The sequence below is a fragment of the Pyricularia grisea genome (assembly GCF_004355905.1).
Source record: "Pyricularia grisea strain NI907 chromosome V map unlocalized Pyricularia_grisea_NI907_Scaffold_6, whole genome shotgun sequence".
Classification (NCBI taxonomy): domain Eukaryota; kingdom Fungi; phylum Ascomycota; class Sordariomycetes; order Magnaporthales; family Pyriculariaceae; genus Pyricularia; species Pyricularia grisea.
Genome location: NW_022156719.1, coordinates 2,581,478 through 2,600,360, shown reverse-complemented (window position 1 = coordinate 2,600,360; position 18,883 = coordinate 2,581,478). Strand labels below are relative to the sequence as shown.

Here is an 18,883-nt window from a genome sequence, read left to right as displayed (position 1 = left end):
AAAAAAAAAATCATGGCTGCAACTCGTTCCATTCCTCGACTGTTTTTAGTTCTATATGTATAATTTGGGGTGTATCCCCGCTGTGTCTGCTTCGGTAATAAGTTTATTCGAACCAGTATAGCTTTTGCATAAATGCCTGGTTTACTTTGATATGCTTTGCTCATATCACGTCATACACTAGGAATAACCCTGTACACCTTACATAGTGAGTCTGGTTAGATACCTACCTATTTTGGTACCCAAGGCATCCAGCTAACTCCTGTGCACTACAACCGGTCCAGGAGGGTACCAAAGTGTTGGGGACCAGCTCTGAGGCAGCTCTCGTCTGGTAGCATCCTACCTGCTCAGCCCCGGCCTCTAAATCCTTTCGGCCCATCGTCAAAGCCTGCGGGGAAAATATGACAGAACCAGAGTTAACCCGGAGCGCCATCTCACAATGGTGGCCCAAGGTCCCAAACAACAAGACGGACAGCCTGGAATGGCGGCTGGACGTCATCACGCTGCTGGCAGTCATCGGCGAATCTTCCATGGCTGAGCACTCGCAGACCATCACCGCCTCCAGCCTGTGCCTGCTGCCGCGCATCCTCCCCGCGCCCCAGGCGCTCCTCAAACCGTCCAGGCCGCAGAGGATGCCGCAGACGCCGGCCAAGCTGACGGGCGTGCACAGCGGCGTCGTCCTAGACACGGTGGGCTTCTTTGCCAACATCATCCACCCGCTCGACAAGTTGCAGCCGTTTGAGTTTAAGATACTCAGGATTGAACATGCAGACCTCGTTTCCTCCGTCACGAGACCTGCGGCCGCCAGCGGTTCGCTTGGAAAGCTGCGTTATATGTTGCGGGGTATTTTTCGTTTTAGGCGTGACAGGGAAGATTTCGAACTGCAAGCGGGAACCAGGCCCGTGGAAGATGACAGCATCAACCAAACAGGAAGTACAACCGCTGTGGACAGCCAGCGCGTGACCGACCCAGAACGGGGCATCCACCGGCGACAGACCAGGTTTGACAGGCTCACCGACATTGTGTCCGACCCGGTCCCGGTCAACCAAGCGGAGCGGCCCGCGGTCCCAGCGGCGCTGTTAAGCCCATTGCACATCCTGGCCGTGTTGAGCATGATGCTCACCGCCGCACTGCTCGTCGGGGCGGGGGTCTGGACCGACGGGCCGGCGATCATGGCGGTGTCCCTCATCAGTCTACAGAGCAGCCTCGTGGGATACGCGAGCTGGTGGAAGCCGGTGCTGATGCTGCGGACACACAACCATCGGGTGCCGCCCGGCGACGTCATGATCCGCACGCGCGAGGGCGCCTTCATCCTCATCCGCTGCACCGAGGACGTCGCCCGTGAACTGTACACTGCCGGGACAGAGGAGTGCAGGTATCACATCGGCGAGAGGTGGTACAAGTTCATGATGGGGCTGGGCACCATGATGCTCATGCTGTCGACCGTGCTGCTGGGCAACTGCTCCTGGTACATGCAGCTCTTTGTCGGCTCGAGCTACATCTGCCTAAACGCAATGTACTGGGCCATGGGCATGCTGCCACGGAGCTTGTTCTGGGACCTTAGCCGCTACGAATGTAACGGCGAGACGCCGCTCGAGCTGCAGGATGCGCACTTGCCCACGGAAAAGAAGCAACAGCAAGGCGGCGGCAGTCTTGTAGATGATCAATACGAGGGTGTCCCCAGCTTCACGCGGACGCTGTGGTACGCGATCCGGGCCACCAAGAAGACGGGCTGGGTGCAACGCAGCGGGGCGGCACCCATGACGGAGGAGTGGAAGGAATGGCTCCGCCAGGCCGAGGAGGCGGCACAGGACGAGGGGACGGCGGCGGAGTGGAGGGCCGTCCATCGAATGATGGAAATCATCGCCCATCAAGTCGGAGACCAGGAGGCGACGCAAAGAGGGTCGCCAGTCCCGGTTGTGGATGATCCTGGGAGGCAGCATGCACCACTCAGTGAGGTTCAGGGGCTCGCTCCTGGGTCAAGCGCGGTGCCTGCCATGAATCATCTATGATTTTGTTACTTTCTGGCCAATATTTTGTCGGTGTCAGCAGGTTCTGTCGCTTGTTTGATCATTGCATGAACAGTCAAAAAGTCAATAGAGCAAGTTTCATGTTGACGATTTTTCTTCTTTGCATATATAGCATGAGTTCAATGTCCGTTCAGTAAGCCAGCCATTCAAAATATGATACCTGAGTGGTCCTCCTTTCTCACAAACTGTCGAGACAATTTGAATGATTGACACCATTCCATTTTGTTACATCGCACAGAACAAAACGAGACACAAACCACTCGAACCTGATCAAGTCAGACATATCCATTCATCGTCGTCAAGACCCGAATGTGCAGATTCATTTTGACTCTGGAGCTCTTGATGTTGGACTGTTGGTGTATGTAAATGTGATCACAAGACCAACGAATGAGGTCAACCATGTCGTTGACGAAATCAGGTCGGAAGGATATTTGCTAGGCATGCAGGTGACCAAAAAGGCTTTACTGTCGAACAGAGAGGCTCGGGAGAAGTTGGGTCACGTAGATAAATGCCCGGGACACTTTCCGATAGTTTGCGGGGGAGACACACCCGGTCCTTGCCGGCCCACGTACCCAAGTTTGCGTGTGTCCATGTTTCGGCCGGCATGAGAATAATAAAGGCAATATCCGCAAAAGCCGCAATCCGCTCTCTGTGTTTCTGGTTCAATGCGGAACCGAGAGTGGAAATTGAGGCAGGTGTCCGCTTCGGGATCTGAATTGGCATGTAAGACGGCGCGATTATGGTGCCGCTTGAAATAAACCTTGTCTACCTATGTAATACTTTTTGGGACCTCGCAAGATGGAGTTTCCCATTAAAACAAAAAAAATTGAAAAACCGCAAGCCCCGCCAAGAAAACACAACCAAAATATGGATCCGGGGGATCGGGGTTTGGCGCTTTGGCGAGTGCAGGGGGCCTTAGTAAACCACCAAATTACATACGGTAGATACTATTTGCAGACCCACCCCCTTGCTTCAAGCCCAGGCTAGACTTTGGAGAAGGTGACTCACACTTTTTCAGGTCGCCAAACTGAGACGTCCGCCTTTTGCAAAGTTGAATTGATGAGTTTGATTCGCCAGAGTCCTAGTTCTCTAAGGGATACACGAGGCATTTTCAAAAAGTAATCCATTGAATTGAAGAATTGAAACATCGTACTGTAGCGTTAGTTAGTTTCTCCACTTTCCGGCGAGATACCGAGTACGTTTCCAGCACGGCGGTACCAAGTCCTATCATGGATAACAATGCATGGGCGCAGTACCAACACACTTCTTACCAAGAACCTCAAAATGTGCCGGCCAGGGTGTCAGGTTCATAGCACGGTCAGAGTCAGGACACCGCGAATAAGCCTAGGTCCTTTTGCTATTTGATCCTAGTCTAGTATCCGTCGCAAATCCTTCAAAAGTTCAGGACTGTAGAATGTAACAGATTACAGTGGCCGCGTCCAGATGCAAAAATTTCGGAATCCTTGCTGTTATCCCGACGTACCGCCGCGGCAAGCAATCCATAACGCCGCGGAGATCGGGCTCCGCTTTTCTGCCACGAACCTGCAGTTGAGGATTGAATCCTAGGAATATTCTACTCAGTGCCTAGGTACCGAGTAGAGCAAACAAATCATACCTCGGGATTGCATTGATTATTGGTTTTATGCTTCTTTTTTTATCCCATTTTTTTCAGATCAGACCAATCCCAACTTCAATCACTTGGTACTTTGGCATAGCTCCCACGGCTGGTTAAAAGAGACCGTGTCCGATTTGTTGTTTTACATGTCCTTTGGTCCTATACCCGTGTTAATTGCGTAGGGCTGATGAAGCGCCCATTGATACTGTAGGGTCAATTCCGGTGCTGGGTATTATTAATAAGATAAAGGGTGGGTGAACGACATCACTAGGACATGGACACGAGGCCTGAATACGCACTCAGCCCCCCCTTCAAGCCCACCCAATGGAACCGGCAAACACATCCATTCCATCACATACTAGGTGGCTTGGTGGATAGACAGGCAAGACAAGGTAAGGTACTTGGTAGTTGATTGCTCCATACTATCAATGCAGTCTGCAAGGCTCAGAAACTCGCCTAAAGTCCTGCGTCGTAATATGTGTGGAGGAGTGAGATGAAAATGCATTTGTATGTCTGGAATAAGCTGCAAGACGACGACGAACATATAATCCGACTGGCAGGAGATTCGTCATTAGGCCACATCCTGATGTCTTGATTTGTCAACCAAGTTGACCAAGGCAGCGTTGCCCCATAAGTAAACCGGCAGGCAGCGCTTTTGAGCACCATCAAAAATGTTGCTACCTACCTACTCAGTCGCATGCGCTAACTAGGAATCCGTGGCCAGGCTGAGAGGTACTTTAGGACCTGTACGCGGTCCTTGTCCCCGGCTCGCAGCTATCGGCCAATGAAAATGCTGTCGCGTCCAGTACCCATCACCAAGTTTGATTGGTTGCGGTTGGCGGACGGCCCAAAGAGGCGGAGCTCGTTGCGCGACCGTGCTTCTTTCTTGTTCTTGCCTGTAAGGTATAGAGTGAGTGACATGATTGATCACGGTAGCACGGGCGACTATCACGGCTCAATGGGGCGCTTCTCAATCTTTTCAATATGGTCGCCATGGGAGTCGTTAATTACCTTGAGTTCCCTGCAAAATAATTGTAATGATGCGCCTTGAACTATACGAACCCTTGATTTCTCAATGGGCGTTTTTAACGCACCAATCGTTTTTGTCATGGCCCTCAAGAGCACACCGGGCTATTTCTGGCTTAGCGTTGAAAAGTGTGACTCACACTTCCTTCCCCTGGTAATGATGGAGGGGGAAGGGCGTGGAAGGGCGCAACCCACTAGCGCCAAACCTTGTAGAGGTACTTCAAGCCTGCTGATGCGCTAACGAAATTTGCAATGTTCGGCTGCCAAATACGTTAGGCAGCACAAGTCACTTTCAAACTGTGTTACACCGAACGCACTGGACTGTCAGCCAGCAGTTGGCTGCGCTTGCCTGGCCTTCCATACAGACCGTTGTGGGTCCCGTTTGGCCTCGCAAGAGTGGTTTCTGCCTGAGAAAACCTACAAAAGTGCCTTACTTCCCACAAATCTTCATAGCCCCTCCGAATCTTTCTCCCTCCCAACTCCAAATCATTTTACTCCCACAAAAAAAAAGCAAGCACATTCATGATCGCCAAAATGCGGTCCTAAACTCTTCCCCAGTCGGCACGATTCCGTCCCCAACCTCGTTTCAAAATACTCTTTATACTCAAAACTCGTCACACCCTTCAGTTCCTCCTGCAAAGGTCGACCTGAAGTCCAGCTCTGCTAGTCACAGCTTCGGCTCCAGTCTCTTCACAACCGCCGCCATTCCCGGCTTAGACGCCCCAGTCTTCACCACGGATTCACAACAGTCACCATGGCTTCCCTCCAGTTCTCCGAGCCTGCCGGCATCATCCGCGCAACAGCACTATCAACATCTGCCACCACAACAGGACTTTGTTCTGTTCGATACGCCGCGGCGTTCGCATCAACCTAGCCGATCTATCTCGCAATCTTCCACCATCGGAAGTGCCTCTCGCAACCACCCTTCTGCCTCGCCATCAACGCAGAACCAAAGAGTCGCACAGATCATACAGGCTACAGGACATTCGACCACCTCAACGGCTTTCACAAATCGGCTTAGCACGCAGTTCCCAAAACAGTTTTACGCATCCTCAGCACCCAACTCGACTGTGGCCCTAACGGCAGATCGCGCAAGACCTGCACGACCGCCTGTGCCTCTGTTCTCTCAAAGTACCGGAAACGTCACCCAGATCCAAACCAAGATGAACAACACATCAGGTAAATCTTCTCCTTACTCCACCGCGAGCCCATCGCCGACATCGTCATCTTCCCAAAACTTACACTCGTCTCACTTAGATCTGGGTTTGGACGATTTCACCGCCTTTGGCGGTGGAGCTTCTGCGTTCCCCTCGCCCGCCATGCCGGGCGTCTTTGACATTGCCTCCACGACTGCAAGCACGATGGGCACCGTCTCTCCTCAGGACTTATTCCTGTCGGACAACTTCATGTCGGCCCCCAACTCGACCGCTTTGACGACCCTCACTTCGCCGTCCCTTTATAATGGGTCACCCGAGTTTGGCGACAGCTACGATGTCTCTCCAAACTTTGTTGGGAACGACCTGGAATCGGCAGGCGAGTCTGCTTGGTTCCCGCTCTTCCCCCAGGAGAACACCAACGTGGCTGCGCCTCAGTTACCGCAGGAGCTCGCTGCTCCTACTACGCAGCAACAACAGTCTCCTGCGGCGGGATCTGAGGACCTCGAGGCTGCCCCGTCTCCTGCTCCCCGGCGCAAGTCTGGCAACTCGCCTACATCTTCTACCGGTCGTCATTCATCAGTTAGTGGAGTCAACGCTCGCCGTCGTGACAAGCCTCTGCCTCCTATCGTTGTCGAAGACCCAAGCGACACGGTAGCGATGAAGCGTGCTCGCAACACTCTTGCGGCACGCAAGTCTCGTGAGCGCAAGGCCATGCGCTTTGAGGAGCTTGAGGACAAACTTGAGAAGCTCACGGCTGAGCGTGACCACTTCAAGAACCTTGCTAAGCAATACGGTGCCCCTGTTTGAACTGCTTTATTATTGTGCTTTACATCACCACGCTCGGGTGAACTGGAGGGAGGATCTTGGGATTTCCCTTCATCTGTTTTTATTTTTGTCCTTTCTTATGATAAAAAGTCATTGGTGGGCGAGCCGTCACGACTTTGTTGAGCCATCACGAGGTCCATAGTCCGCGCTCTTGGTTTCCTTGTTACTTGTCATGTCCTATCACATTTATGAGGACTCTCCTATTTCCTAGGCTTGCCTCTCACACCTCTGCTTGGTGTGAGTAGATTAATTGAATTTCAAACTGTCTTCACTCCTGGCTCGATGTTATAGTACGTCTCTCTGTCGCGGCAAATTTGAAATTAAGTAGTTGATACGCATCTGTTCATGTGCCTTTTCAAGTAATCCACTATCCTGTTGCTAGTGAACCTGCTGTTTCTGTAGAGTGGTTCATAGGAGAGAATTGAGGTTGTTACTCGTTGACAAACTCTGCAGCTCGCTCAAGAGTCCTTGGTGCCTACTTGGTACGTAGAACGGTAAACCTTATGGAACGTAAAGAGCACTATCCTCGCCTTTCACCATCAGTATCATCAGCATAGGCAAGCCCGCTCCTGTTAGAGACACTAGCCAAGCTAATGGATGAGGTACCATGACGACGTGCTAGTAAGCCTTGCACATCTGCTCTGCTCTGTATGCCGTAACAGCCGACTGTGACCCCCAAGTTCCATTACAGGCTCGGTGATAAGGAAATAATGAATGAGTGGTGGTAACTCGAAAGGCCACTTTCATCTGCCCCGTTGATCCTTGTTACCTACGGAGGCCTATCACAAATCTCTCGCTCTGTTTAACACTAATGTCTCTGCCAGCAATGCACTCTCCCCTAGGCCTCTTGGCAGCCTATATTTTGGGACATGCTTCGGTCACCCTCCTGGACGGACTCATGATCTAAATCGAGCAACTCACAGGGCATTCATGGTTGTGCCTGACTTTTCCACTTTCCATGCAGTCGAAAGGGTTGTTTTTTCCGATGGGCTCCATCCCTGCAAAATCTGTGCTATCCATCGGATGACCGCCCGACCATGGAGGCCCCCCCTGACGGGAGCTACCCGGAGAACGACCCCCCTGTGACTTGGTGACTGCTTGCTCGACAATGGGGGCTTTTTTTTTTTTGGGTCACAGATGGGTTGGGAGGGAGCCCGCCATCGTCAGACTGATTGTCAGGAAGTTGGGAGTCAGTCGACAAGTGTTTGGCATGACAAAAAAAAAAAGAAAAAAAAAAGAAATAATCTGCTCTTTTTGCGATGGAATGTTTGCCAAGCCAGAACAGCCAGGAATGTCCTTGGGAGGCGAGCTGCATACCGTTGTAGCAGTAAGAAAAGAAATTGATGGTGCAATCTTCATGGGAGATGCTTGTCATCGTAATAGATCGGTCTATCCGAGGAGGACAAGACTTTTTTTCTTTTTTTTTTTTTTTTTTTTTTTTTTTTTTGATATCAATAAGCAAACAAACAAAATTAAAGTGAGATAAACAGCCAGTCGTAAAAGAACTGGCGATGACTTGATAGCCAGCGCGCTTGGGAATACTGGTTGTCTATTGTAGTTTTAAGGATGTGCTATTTTGAGAATCATGTGGCCATCATACAGGAAATCTGTTCACGGGAGGTGACGGTTTGTTATCATGTTTACATTGGACTAACTAGGCAGCCAATGTTTGATCGGTACGCGTGATCTCAACGCCAGGGCAAGCAACGTATGAACTGGGGACAGAAAGGTGTTGATGAAAGTTACACAAGAAGAAGTCACCGGTCATTTCTCTAGACACATCATCAACAACGAAGAATGCAAGTGTTGTTTCGAGACTTTCTTTCTTAATTTTGCCCTTTTTGTTCCCCTATCAATCTTGTAAAGCTGAAAAAAGTACTACATATATCCCTCGGCTCAGTGCGCCTTGACAACACCAGCGGCATCGGCTTGGGCGGCGATCCTCTTCTTGTACGCCTGGACGTCGCCGTTGAACTTCTCGACTGTACCGCCGTCGCAGACCCACAGGCTCGTGCACACGGTCTGCAGCATGGTGACGTCGTGAGATACCATGAGCACACCGCCCTGGAACTGGTTGAGCGCCTCTGACAGGGCGTCCATGGCCTCGATATCGAGATGGTTAGACGGTTCGTCCAGCACGAGGATGTGCGGGTTCGTCAGGGCCAGACAAGCAAAGGCGACACGCGACTTTTGACCTCCGGAGAGGACTTCCATCTTTTGTAGACCTGTAGTTCCTGTGATGCCAAAGGCGCCGAGTTGCCGGCGGTACTCCTCGTCGGTGCGGCCAGGGTACGTCTTGGCCATGAAGGACACGGCGGAAACGGTCAGGTCGAGCGCGTCGACGTGGTGCTGGGCAAAGAAGCCGATGCGGAGGCGGGGGTGCTGCGAGATGATACCCGACGTCGGGGTCAACTTGCTGATGAGGAGCTTCAGCACCGTTGTTTTACCAGCACCGTTGGGGCCGACGATGCCGATTCGCGAGTCCAGTTGCACGTCCAGGTCGACGTTGCGCAGGAGGATCTTGTCGGGGGTGTAGCCGAATGTGACCTCTGACATTTGGACGATTGGTGGTGATAGTTTCTCGACGTCTGGGAAGCGGAAGTGCACGCTGTACTCAGCCTCTGGCGGCTCCAGCACGGGCATACGCTCCAACTTCTTGATACGGGACTGGGCCTCGGATGACTTGGCAGCGTTGTAGCGGAACTTGTCGATGAAGGCTTGGAGATGAGCTCTCTGTGCCATCTGGTTCTCGTACTCCCTCTTGGCCGTCTTCTTGCGCTCCTCGCGTGTGGCGTAGAAGGTGTCGAAGTTGGCGCCGCGGTAGTAGTCCAGTCTTTGCGAGTGTTGGTGAATGATGTCGGTTGCGACCTCGTTGAGGAAGGCTCTGTCGTGAGAAACTACCAACACCGTGCTCGGGTATGATTGCAGATATGTGGAAAGGAATGTGATCGAGGGGACGTCCAACATGTTTGACGGCTCGTCGAGAAGAAGAAGATCCGGCTCGCAGAACAGCGCTCGGGCAAGAGCGAGACGCATACGCCAACCTCCGGAGAAGGTCTTGGTGGCAAACTGCTGGCGCTCTGGAGAGAAACCAAGACCAGCAAGAATGCTGGCAGCTCGTGACTCGGCCTTGTCGGACTCCATCTCGGCGAGTTTGCCTTGGACATCGCCAAGGGTTTGATCGAGAGCCTCTCTCTCACGATCGAGCTTGGCTGCTTCTTCCGAGGTGTCGGCCATGGATGACCTTTGGGCTTCGATAGCGGCAAGCTTTTCTGTGATTTGAGATTGCTCCTTGATGAGCACCTTGCGCCAGACGTCGGCATCCAAAACTGCTTGTATGGCTGAAGTATCATCACCCGTAATCTTGATTTAGAGGTATCATATGAGTTAGCACTTATGATAGAACTTCTGAATGAAAAGATAGCGTTGCCAAATAACTCACCTCTTGCTCGACGTGAAGAATAGAAATATGTGTCGGAATGGAAACCTCTCTTCGTGAAAGAGCGCGAAGCAACGTGGATTTACCAACACCGTTGTTACCAACGAGACCATACCGGTGACCGTAAGATAGCGTGAGGGTAGTGTCGGTGAGGATCCTGGTGCCACCGATGGAAACATCCGTGTTCTCGATTTTGATATCTTTGCTCTTTCCAGCAGCCCCAGCGCCCAGTTGGAGCGGGTTGACGGCCATGTAAAAGTCCTCGTACGACTGGGCTGGGTCGGGCTGGTTGAGCAGGCGAGAAGACTCATACTCGACCGTCTTGAACGTCTTCTTGCTCTGCTTTGCGGCGATCTTGCGCTCGGCCTTTTCAAGCTTCTTCCGGTCGACCTTTGACTCAACCTTGCGAGCGTTGGCAGACTCAAGGTCCACGCCTCCGGTAGACACGGCCAGCGTCGACGACATGTTTCGCTGGGCGCTGACCTGAATGGTCTGGTCAAGACGTTTGACCGAAGGGCCACGTCGCTCGGTCGACCCGTTGGCCTCGGAGTACTTGTCCACCCACTTGTCGACCAAAGCACGAATCTTTTCCTGCAGCTTGGCGTCGGGGTTGCCAGAGGCGGAGAGAAGGAGCTCCGTGATGACGGATGCAGCCTCGGCCAGCGGTGGCGGCCCCGCGTTGTCCTCCTCATCGGTCCATGCCGTCGACGCGTGTGTCAGGTATCCAACCGAGTACTCCGAGACGACGGGGTCCACATTCGGGAGGATGGCCTTGATATCGGTCTCCATTTCGCCCGGGGTCTAACCTTGTCTCACCTCGGCTTAACTTCCGGGGCCGGTGCCGGCAGGTTTAAATCACGGAGGTCCCGGAGGTGATACTGTTCCAAGACGGAGGGACCCCCGTACAAGACCAGGGTATTCTGAGATGTTGAGATAAGCGCCACAATTCTACCAGCTGCAGGCGTGTAATTACGTCGCTATGCGCAGCAGGGGCTTTTTTGTCCTTGGTTGGCAAGATTTGGGCTGGGGCTGAAAACACCGGTGAGATTGCACCCAGTGTCAGTCAGACTTCTGATAGGTTGTGATGGACCCTGACTCAATTGCAGGATTTGAGACTAACCCACAAGAGAGAGAACCAAGCAGCTTTATTCTGACCTAAGATGGTTCTGCGGTCAATATCATCTCACCAACATTGATGATGTTTGATGGTATTGATGCAAGATCTCACTTGCTCGAGATTTTAGTGGGGCTCTTCGGTGGTGTAGAGGGGTAGAAACCACGGCCATCAGAAAAACCGGGGTTCTTGACTGACTGTTGATTGGCTGCAACACGAAACGTCCAAAAGTAAGCCACAACCCACAACTACTCTATCCTCATCCAAGAATGAAAGTAATTACATGAGATTCGTAAACATGTCGCTCAAGGACAAAACTTTTAGCAAAAAAAAAAAAAAAAACAAACACAAGATAGTTTGGTCATCATTTTACTTGACCAGTGCCTCAATGTCTGTACATCGTGTCGATCAGGGCGTTTTTCCAGCTCCGCCGGAGCTTGATCCTTCTTTTGCCTCCCTATTCGCTATACAGTAAAGCTGACGATTGCAATCAAATCGCTACGATATGGCGGCCTATCAGATCTAAACGAGATTCAACTGTCTCGAATCAATCTCGCCTGATCAGACTATTGGTAAAACTCTTGGCAGTGCAGTGAAAAAAGATCCGCAGTAAAAACAAAAAACAAAAAAAAGATCCGGACCAGCAGGACAAGCAAAAGTTTACTCAATGACGCGAGATTCTCACGCCAAACCCTACCCAGTTCTCACCGTCCAATGATTACGCGCAACCACACACCATCTGACGGCCACCTCAAAAGCCCTATAGCAACGAAATGTTATGAGCGGAACTGAGCCGGTTACGTCTGGGGAAACTCAGCTCACCTGGATAATGTTGGGTTTCTTTCTTTTGTTCTTTCTGGTCTACAGAATCTACGATGTAGAACCCCTTTCTGGACAGGTAGTTATCCAGAGGTTTAGCCATTATCTATCCAAAGCTAGCTAGCCAGTATCTCAGGGTCTGTCAAGGCCCTGAAACGAATGCTGGTGGACAGCGATGAGCAAGAGGCCTGCATGCAGCTTGCAGACACAAGGACAGACAAGACAATAGATACCATGGATAACTCAACCGCCGATCCAATGCCAGTGGGCACACCAGCCAAGAACACGTATGAAGCGCCACCTCGGCGTTCTCTTTCATCGGCTGCAGAAAGGCACGCAGCAAGTTTCTTTCCTCGGCACCAAATAGCTTATGTATATACTGTATGTGGTTTGGACGAATACGCCCCCCACCACTGCGGCACGAGCGGGGTGTTGCTGATGCTGCTGATAATCTTTTTTTGTCTATTTTATGATTGTTGTTGTTGATTCTTGCTATTATCTTACCCCACGGAATATAGTTTCCTACTACGAAATAGGCCGATTAATAAGTAACAAGTAGGCTCTGAGCTGACAAGAAGAGAATCCATCTCTCAAGCAACGGCCTCACAAAGACAAAAGGATACATTGGCAACCTGTAACGAACTGCAGTGCTCCTCCATGGCCAACGGCCCACTACAGGCACGCCTTGCCCTGGCTGCCGACAAAGCCGGATCCTGACCGGCGAACAAGCGAGGATTCCAAACCGTCACGCCATGCAATTTTTCGGACCTTTTCGCGCGCTACGCCACGAGCTCCTTCTCACTCAAAGCAGGGGTTTTGTTGTCTTTGAACCTGGGAATAGCAAGCGCCAAGGTTCCATCAGCTACTTCGTAATATCTTCTGCTGCGGGAAATGGTTTTTTTTTTTTTCACTCACACACAGGATCATCTACGGAATACTACGTAAGCAAGAACCTGGAAATCCTGGATTACTACTCATTGAGGGACGGCTCGCCGGGTGTAGGATCGCCAGTCCTTTCATTTTCGCAGGCCTGCAATATTTGACTCGCGGATGAAGGAGCCGCTCTAGCGTTTCTTACCAGGTTGGTAATACGAACCTACTATTATGAAATCCCTAGCTTATTGGAAAAACAAAAAGACCGCCCAAAAGAGTCAACATCACGGCACGACTGTTTTTTGTGATCCGGGGTAAGCTGTTTGGGAGGAACCGGGGTGGCATGGTCCATCAGGCAGGCTCAAGCACAAGGGGGGAGAAAGAAATCAGGAATGCATAATCCCGCCGTCATATTGACGTCGGTCTCCCCCCGGTTTTCCGCTTCGGCATGCTCGAAACCTATATGGCATTATTCCGGGAATTCCTTTTACAGCCCAAACCCTTCAAACAGCCGCAATTGTCAGGTTTCTTAGGTACCTAGGGTAGGGTATTGTGATTTGGTGTGTGTGTGTGTGAAATGTTTGTTTACTTACAGCTCAACTTGGGTAGCCAGGGAGGCAAAGCTCTACTGGGTTGAAACGATTGGACCGGGGCCTTGCACTCTCAATATGGTGGCTGTGTTGAGTTCCCATATAATACTGTACACAGTGTTTTTCAGCAGCTCCACCAAAACACCAGACAAGAATCCAGAACCTCTACAACGCCCCACAGACCCGGACTGCCGGCATCCCAACACAAACTGCCATCCAATCCATCATCGTTCACCGAATTTGGCTCTGATACAAAATTTCAAGTACGCGTAAGAAGGTAGTTTCCAGTACGGTAGTGACCTACGGTAAGATGGGGGCTCAGCCACACAGAGTTGTCAGTAACCTAGAAAATCTTACCGTAGAATACAGTGTACTATGTATGGATAACATGGGTTTTTAGATTCAACAGAAAAATCTCGAGTCTCAAATTGATAACCCGGCTTATCCGCATACGGCTTTTACCCACGAAGATCGTTCGTGCTCCATGCAAGTCATAATATACCTACCAGGAGGCCTGGACGAATCCTATTCCTCCTCTGCTCAACCCACAATTGTGTGCATTGCCTGTTTTGCTTACTCGTTATTCTGGTACGATTTCAATGCAAGCTTACCCGCGTTTACGGTATGGTATGTAGTTGCATTTTCTTTGTCGCCTGCATCAGGTACCCCATGGCGGATGTGCCACACCAACACAGTAAAACCAGGCAAGAGTTGAGAAAAAGATATCCGTAGTTGATAACTGACCAAGGCAGCGTTTCATCCAGTCTGGCCAGCGAAAGGAGGTGCTATTATGCCAAGACATGTATGCGCTGGTTTGTCATGTTTTATAAAGGAGTAAACAAAAGAATGGCTCCCTTGCCTAAGCTACCTTGCTGAATGAATTGGAGGGGATGAATAGAGAGGCGTTTTTTCTTCTCCTAATGTACTCGACCTGTCCCTGCAAACGAGGAGAAAAAAAAAACGCAGGGTACCCGCAGCACTATAACATACTACGAGAAGAAAAAAAAAAGGAAAAAAATCATAACAGGGAAAGATCCAGTTACTGTATTGACTGGTGCAAATTGCAAAGGTAATAAATACCTAATTAATCATATGTGAAAAACTGGTCCGACTTTCAACTCACTTTGCGGGGATGCCCCGGGTTTTGAACGGCGACCTTGGCCCGGTCGGCTGTTTTTATAACAATCAGGGACCCCACCCTCCGATCGCGGATCCGATGTTGCCGGGGTTTTATGAGGGGCACCAAAAAAAGAACATTTGGCAGGGCGCGTCTTTTTGTTGGCGCGTTTTGTGCCTTGTTTTTTTTTTTTTTTTTTTTTTTTTTTTTTTGCTCATCTTGGCCGTAAGGGGCAGGCTAGCGACGCATCTCGAATGGCGCGATGATACGCAAACAATCTGCAGCAATCCGAGACGTTTAACTCACTACGGTTTAGCCTCCCCAGAATTGCACCGATCAAAACCAAGGATTTATTGTTGATGTGTCACGGGTTGCCCATCCTTTTGGGGGTGGCCACCCCCACCTGGCCATTGTTTTTGTTTTTTTATCTTTTGTTTGTTTACAATTGAGCAAAGAAAAAAAAAGTGTGGCAGAGGTTTGACAAAAACAGACCGAACCCCGCTCCAGTGGGAGGATGAAGATTCAATACTACGCAGAGAAGTAAACAAAAACAATGGGAATGGTGTCCACGTTGCTCCAATAGGTTTCAGGTCATGGCCTTTTTTTTTTTTTTTTTTTTTTTGTGTTGTTGCTTAGTTGCCTGCTCTCCCTAGATTGCCACTCACTGCAACCCTACCGGGAAGCTTCGCTTCTCATTCCGCTTCTGTGAATGCTTCCGTGTTTTTTGAGATGCCGGCTCCTCACACCGTGATGTAGTAACAAGCGCTGGGCTTCCCAATCGGGTATTTAGCTCATCCCGCTTGGTATACATAGTAGGGGGGCAAAGAAAATGATCACCGTTCCCCCTGTGCCTTGCCGTTGGAGCAATAATAGCAACAAAAAAAGTACATACATCGGCAATTGAATGTTGTCGCGTGCTTAACCGAGTTTCTATATGACCCTTGCATGAGGAGAAAAAAAAAGAAGATAGCATACGGAGTACTATGGCTATGGCTTGTTTCCCCGGTGTTACGTTAAGCCTTTTGAAACTGATATAACTCCTTTGTTCTTTGCTTTTCGCGGCCGGGTTGTAGCATTCAAAGTCGGATGGCAAAGGATGGCACCAGACCCACGCAAGCGACCGGTATGCTTTCCGCGGCGGTGTGTTTCCAAGGCCTACTGCCCAGTATCGGTTGTGTTCTTTCCTGGATTTCTTCTCTTAATCACCACAGCCAAGCGAACTTGCAAGCGGCTACCGGCACCATTTTCTGTGACTCAATCTTGTGTAAGTCGGTTGCGGCAAGCCTACCTGTATACAGGTTTATTTCGCCTATACAGATAAGTATATTTGCCGGTGCCCGGGTCGCCGATTACAAGAAACAAAATATCGGGGAAAGACTCCGGTTGTCTCGAGCACTGTACGACGACACAACGAAGATCGTTTCCATCATATAAGACAAGAGACAAGATAATAAACGCAGGATATAGTATAAAAAAAAGAGGCTGAAAGCTGAATGGAGATAGGGCCTCTCAGCGGCACAGGTCCAAGACAAACTGCGCGGGGGGCGAGAGTCGCCCAGGCCTGCCATGTTATGTGGCTGCATGTCACATGCGGTAGAACCTCGAGAGGAATACTGATGATTGTTTTGCCCTACCATCTTTTAGTTATCAAGGAACTAATTCAGCCGCTGCACTCTTCTCAACTTTCCCGTCGGTTCGGTAGAAGACAGGTTCGACCAACAAAAATGCTTCCTTTAGGATTGTTTTTTTTTTTGTGTACCTCGTCGGACACACACAAAAGGGACAAAAGGGAGCGGATGATACTCGGCCTTCGCCAGGGTGGCCAGCTGTGGCTGAGAGGCAGCATTTTGACTGGTTTTTCAGATGATTTGCCTGACCTACGGATCCTGCGCCCTTCTCTGTATCCTTGTGTGGACAGCGCACACTAGACATGCATGCAGTAGGCTGTAACAGATATGTAATTGTGTAGCAAAGAGCCTGTGAGATGCAAGAAGCCGCTGCCAGTTTACAAAAAAATTACCGAAAAAGCAAAAGTCTATTTTTTTCAGAAGCGCCCGCGGATCGGTTTCTCGTTGAAGATGGGGAGTTGATTGTTACAGGCATTGGTCTGTAGATGACGCGAGCCGAGGTGGCTGTCAAACGCCAAACAATCAAAGGGCCATTGATGTGATGCACCTAGGCGCCAGGCGCTTGCCCACTGTCCTTATTAAGTAAGGTAGGGCATAGGAAATGCAAGGGAGCGTGAAACACACTGTCACAAAAAAAAAAAAAAAAAAAAAAAAAGAGGCAACAGATAGTCGACGGTAATGACCTCCCCGAAAAAAAGGCGTCTATTAACAGTGATCAACCGGGTTCGACTCTCGGGTGATCAGGACGGATACCAAAGACACTATTGAGGCCCATTTGTCTTTCTTCCTTGCATCGCGTCTCGGGTGGACACATGGGTGGATGGCCAGGCGAAAGCGAGCAAAGGATAAATAAAAGGAGAAAGGGAGTATGTGATGACAACATCCATGTTTGCGGGATGGAGACCCGGATTCAGGCGTTACTCCCGCGCGGGTGCTTGTTCCGTGTGCGGTTTCTGTTGTCTTTGTCTCTTGCGCTCACTGTGGTGGTGGACTCACTGTGGCTGTCGGGAAGTTGGTATATTATGCATGAGTGGAGTGTGATATAAGGAGTGGGCGCCCGTTCGCCGGTTTTCATTTGGGCTCTTCATTTTGTGTAGGCAGGGTTTATCCCTTGTTCAAAATCAGGGAGTTTAGCAACCTCCTCTTTCAAGAAAAAAAAAAAAAAAAAAAAAAAAGCCCACAAGCAAGTGAGTACCGTTGCAGCGTTGTAGCAGAGGAGAAATAAATCACGAGAAATTGGGAAATGGTTGGAAAAGAAATGAAGAAAAGACGGTGAAGAAGTATCAAAATGGAGAGAAACTAATGTAGCAATAATGATAAGTACGGAGTAGTAGAGCTTACAAAGTAAAATGAAGTCAAAAGATAGCTCCGCAAGCCAACCTGGTAGCTGATTCAATATACATACCGGTAGACCGTGCTTGTCACGTCGGTGGAATTGCTGCGACTCGCCCTGGAAAATAGCCCGCTCTGCACGGAATTACAATGGATGCAGCGTCAGATTGGATTTGTTTATGCCAACCATTTCGTTGGTCCGAATGCAAGAGTCCCAGGCTTGTCGAGCTAGGATCATGCATCAAAGGTGCGCAAGCGAGAGTTAATACGGAAGGTAAGGTGGTAATAGCCTGTCAGCTCAAGCTCCCGCCTACTGTCAATCTGGATTATTTCATATTAACGTGCATGAATGAATGCATGGTATGTAATTTTGGTCACAAAAAAAAAAAAAAAAACCGAGAAAAAGAACGAAATACAAGAAAGAAACAAAAAAAGGTTTCCACCAAACAATATACCGTGCAGTGGAAATAAATGATATTGTTCTACATCTTCTGCATGTCGAATAGCTTGACCGTGCGAGCTCACTGCCGTTGTACCCCCTCGTTTCCTTAAGCACATCGCCTGGGTGCAGCGCGGCCGCCTAATCCTGCATGGCATGCGCATCGCAGGGTGCATCAGCCCGAGCGGTCGTGGGATGTTTTGTTTTGTTTTTCTCATTTTGGTCTGTCTTGCAGCCAGCCCAGTTGGCATGCAAAAAAAAGGCTTTCTTGCTGACTGACGGTCGGGCCCTTTTTCTTGCGAGGAACCACCACCACTACTGTCATTTGTCTTGCACCCTCGTCACCGCCTGTTGCGCTCGATCTGAAGGGCAGCATCGGTTTCCAAGAATGGGTGGCGATCCCCGATTTGGCGATATTACAGGGCGGCGTTAACCGTGGCCCAGCCCTTGCTGCTGAGATGACCTCTGCAGGCCGTGGGCTCCTTTGGACGGATACGGGACGAAAATGTAATTATGGTCTCACAGTTTATCCCGGTGCTAGTTCCCGGGTCTTAGATCGATCACTGCGTACCATAGATTGGAACAAGACGAGACACGAAAAGAGCAAATCAGTGGTAAAAATACAAAAAAGTAAAGATGCTCAAGTCGGTTATTTAATCACTCGAGAAGTTTCTTTGGCAATCTCTGCTAGGCTGATAAAGCCCATATCAACAAGAAAAAGGGTAATATTATAGACTCAACGATAAACTTGAGCCACGCCCGTTGGTTGTGACCATGCACGGTAACACACCTAAAATTGGGATCAAAAGCAAATGCCAATTAAGACCGACGTGAGAGATTTGGCTGGTGTGGTATTAGCGAGCCCAGCGCTGGGGCTTTTGT

The 18,883-nt window shown here is 50.0% G+C and overlaps 6 protein-coding genes across 6 annotated transcripts; 5 read left to right on the top strand and 1 right to left on the bottom strand.

Moving 5' to 3' along the window:
• Positions 1-398: 398 nt before the first annotated feature.
• PgNI_08735 (uncharacterized protein) lies at positions 399-2,009 on the top strand (the record flags this gene model as incomplete). Its single annotated transcript, XM_031128727.1, has 1 exon — positions 399-2,009. The coding sequence occupies one exon, from the start codon at positions 399-401 to the stop codon at positions 2,007-2,009; it is 1,611 nt and encodes a 536-aa protein (XP_030978494.1).
• A 2,741-nt stretch (positions 2,010-4,750) lies between these two features.
• On the top strand, positions 4,751-7,076 carry PgNI_08734 (uncharacterized protein; the record flags this gene model as incomplete). Its single annotated transcript, XM_031128726.1, has 4 exons — positions 4,751-4,883; positions 4,945-5,039; positions 5,184-5,847; positions 5,926-7,076. 4 exons carry the CDS (start codon positions 4,751-4,753, stop codon positions 6,630-6,632), a joined length of 1,599 nt encoding a protein of 532 aa, XP_030978496.1. The 3' UTR covers positions 6,633-7,076.
• A 1,275-nt stretch (positions 7,077-8,351) lies between these two features.
• PgNI_08733 (uncharacterized protein) lies at positions 8,352-11,250 on the bottom strand. The gene is made up of 2 exons (XM_031128725.1): positions 10,093-11,250; positions 8,352-10,013 (listed from the first exon to the last, which is right to left on the bottom strand). The coding sequence occupies exons 1-2, from the start codon at positions 10,876-10,878 to the stop codon at positions 8,547-8,549; spliced, it is 2,253 nt and encodes a 750-aa protein (XP_030979034.1). The 5' UTR covers positions 10,879-11,250; the 3' UTR covers positions 8,352-8,546.
• Positions 11,251-11,522: 272 nt separating this feature from the next.
• Positions 11,523-11,868, top strand: PgNI_08732 (uncharacterized protein; the record flags this gene model as incomplete). The annotated part of the gene is made up of 2 exons (XM_031128724.1): positions 11,523-11,593; positions 11,724-11,868. Coding segments are annotated over 2 exons (147 nt in total), but the record flags the coding sequence as incomplete, so codon positions are not given.
• An 804-nt stretch (positions 11,869-12,672) lies between these two features.
• PgNI_08731 (uncharacterized protein) lies at positions 12,673-13,065 on the top strand (the record flags this gene model as incomplete). Its single annotated transcript, XM_031128723.1, has 2 exons — positions 12,673-12,916; positions 12,944-13,065. Coding segments are annotated over 2 exons (366 nt in total), but the record flags the coding sequence as incomplete, so codon positions are not given.
• A 3,977-nt stretch (positions 13,066-17,042) lies between these two features.
• Positions 17,043-17,276, top strand: PgNI_08730 (uncharacterized protein; the record flags this gene model as incomplete). Its single annotated transcript, XM_031128722.1, has 1 exon — positions 17,043-17,276. One exon carries the CDS (start codon positions 17,043-17,045, stop codon positions 17,274-17,276), a length of 234 nt encoding a protein of 77 aa, XP_030978500.1.
• Positions 17,277-18,883: the final 1,607 nt, after the last annotated feature.